General features: G+C 45.0%; 1 protein-coding gene across 1 annotated transcript; it reads left to right on the top strand.

The window, feature by feature from the left end:
• The first annotated feature begins 1364 nt into the window (after positions 1-1364).
• LOC109162638 (FK506-binding protein 3-like) lies at positions 1365-2705 on the top strand. Its single transcript, XM_019311327.1, has one exon. The coding sequence runs from the start codon at positions 1365-1367 to the stop codon at positions 2703-2705; it is 1341 nt and encodes a 446-aa protein (XP_019166872.1).

The raw sequence follows: 2705 nt of genomic DNA, 5'->3' as shown, positions 1-2705 counted from the left end.
CATCCAAGGCAGAAATCACATGGCCGTTGAAAAAGAAGTGGTTCCGGCTAGATTATGAGTTTACCGTTGACATTTTCAACAAGATTGTTGATCACAAGACCTCGGGCACTGATGACGTGACGAAGGAGAAATTAAAAATGCTGCATGCATTCCTAAATGAATTCAAAGTTGATTGGTCCAAGATCATCTTCAACAATCTCGTCCACACCATCACCTATCACAGGAAGAGTCCAGGAGACATTGCAAAGAAGTTAGGGTATGACTTTGTGATAAGTCATCTTCTTGCCACGAAAGGAGTCTTAATGCGCCCAGGAATCCGACCTGGACAGAAAGCATGCCATATGAAACAAAAACCTTCCGGATATGACAAGCAGAAGGCATTAGAGTTGGGGATTCCTATTGAGCAGGTTAAAGCCAAGAGGAAGTCGAGAACCCCTAGGGTTTCAGAGGATGATCAACCCAAGCCGAAACGACAAAAACGAGAAAAACACTCCTCTCGGAGTAAGGTGAAAAAGACAGAAGATACTCCACCCGTTCATTTTCCTCCAAAATCCCCTCAAGAGAAGAAAGATCCTACTCCATCACCAGAAACGATCATTGTAAAGAATTCATCCGAAGAAGACAATCTGGTACTCTCTAGGATCATAAAAAAGGGTCACTTTCGGTCTCCTGTCAAGCCTAAACCTTCCCCGAAGGAACCTTCTACACCGAAAGCAGCAGACACGAGAGAAGCACCTCCACAGGGGGAAGAAATTCTAAACGACGCACTTTCTGAGGGGGAAGCACAACCGAAAGTTGTCTTTCCTGGAAGTCTCCATGGTGATCAAGATCCTGTAGTTGATCTTGTTCCTTCTCAAGTCCCCCATCCACAAGAACCTACTTTGGCAGAGCAACTTCTTCGTGAGTTGACACAAGAACCTGCTGATGTAGAAATGGAGGCCAGTCGCTTAAATCTTCCACAAGAACCTGGCTTGCCAGAAAAGACGAAAGGAGCGACTGCTGAATTTGTTGTTGTTTCTTCTCTGCCACAAGAACCTACCAATGCAGAGCGGGTTAATCTGACACAAGAACCTGCGTTGGTAGAAGAGTCAGCTGTTGTGCAAGTCACAACCCCCGTTATCCCGAATCCTTCTGTTCCAGCTCTAAAAGCACCAACACCAGATCAAATCCTTCGAGCATCCATTGAAAGCGATTTTCAACGAGTTCTGCAGTGGCAAAAGTGGCGCACTGCTCCCTTAAGAACTTTTCTTGAAACTTTTGAAGTCATGCAAGACGAAGAAGAATTTGCACTGAAATGAATTGGCACAGAAGATGTTTCCAAAGCCCTTCGAATTGAAGAAATCAATCGAGTGTTCTCATACAAGATGACGAATCGCACTCTCGGGAGAGACAAAGCTCCAATCTGCATTGAACTTAACAAGCCACCTTTGGATCCGGCCTTGGAAGAAGAAACGAAGCAACTTCGATATGCCATGCTGCTATCAAAGATCAATACCACACTAGAAAAGGAACATCAGAATGATCCAAACTGCAATATCAGTGGCACGAAGGATGAGCATGGCCGAGAGATTGAAGAAGACGAAAGTGACGTTAATGAAGATGAAAATAATGATGATGTTGACGATGCAGATGACGAGAATGACGACAACGATGATAATGACGATGATGAGGACAATGATGATCAGTTGGGTAATGAAGGTGTTCAAGAAGACGAACCCGAAGACAGCGCTACAATTTTAATTGGCCCTGACTATGACACCTTTCCTCAAAGATCTCCCTTAAGAAAATTACCCTCTGATAGTGAGGAAGAATCTTCATCTGCACATTCCGAAGACCTGTCTCGTGCCATAGTTCCACATGTCCCATCCATGGACGAGACTCCGATCAAGCAAGAGAAAGAAAATGTGTGTGAGGGCAAACTGGAAGCCTCACCAATTCTTCTTAGCTCAGCAAGTGGTGGAAAACGGGAAGCACCACCTCAAGATGAACACATGGACACGACGCCAACAAACATTGAGGAAGAATCTACTGCAGAGTCCCCACGGACTATAATGAACATCATGCGAGAAACTGTTCATTCAGCCGAAACCATTCATATGCAATATCTTGCTTTACGGCAAAAGGACACGAAAGTTTTGGAGGACTTATGCAAAAAGGTAGATCTCTTGATGGCTGCCCAATCTCAACCTCAGCCTCCACCTCCGGAACAGCCCCAACCGACTCACCAAGCTCAATCTGATCACAAATTTCTTGAGCAAATAGCTAAGAGACTTCATGAACTGGACACCACCATGAACAAAGTTGCACGGCAACAACACGAGCTCAAGCATTCACATTATGGTCTAAAAGATCGTGTTGACCTAGCCTGTACAAAGATTGACACTTATCAAGATAACTCGTACCAACTGGGAGAATATGCCCTTCAAATTCTCGGGTATGCCCAGGATATCTTGCTTGCAATCAATAAGGTTTCCTCTGTTCCTCCTACCACCTGTGTTGATGATGCCAAAAAGGGGGAAAAGAGAGATGACGACAAGGATAAGGATGATGATCATCCGAGAGATATCACGAAAGATCAGTGTCCACAAGCAAGACACTCGCCTTCTCGGACACCAAGAGACTATGGCCGAAGGAACACAAATCCATCCCACCCTCCCTCAAGGTCTCGTGGTCACCATTCCTCGAAGCCAAGATACCATGGTTGA

Source organism: Ipomoea nil, unplaced genomic scaffold (genome assembly GCF_001879475.1).
Source record: "Ipomoea nil cultivar Tokyo-kokei standard unplaced genomic scaffold, Asagao_1.1 scaffold2957, whole genome shotgun sequence".
In the NCBI taxonomy this organism is placed as follows: Eukaryota; Viridiplantae; Streptophyta; class Magnoliopsida; order Solanales; family Convolvulaceae; genus Ipomoea; species Ipomoea nil.
The sequence above is the reverse complement of the archived record's forward strand: the minus strand, read 5'-3'. Positions and strand labels throughout refer to the sequence as shown.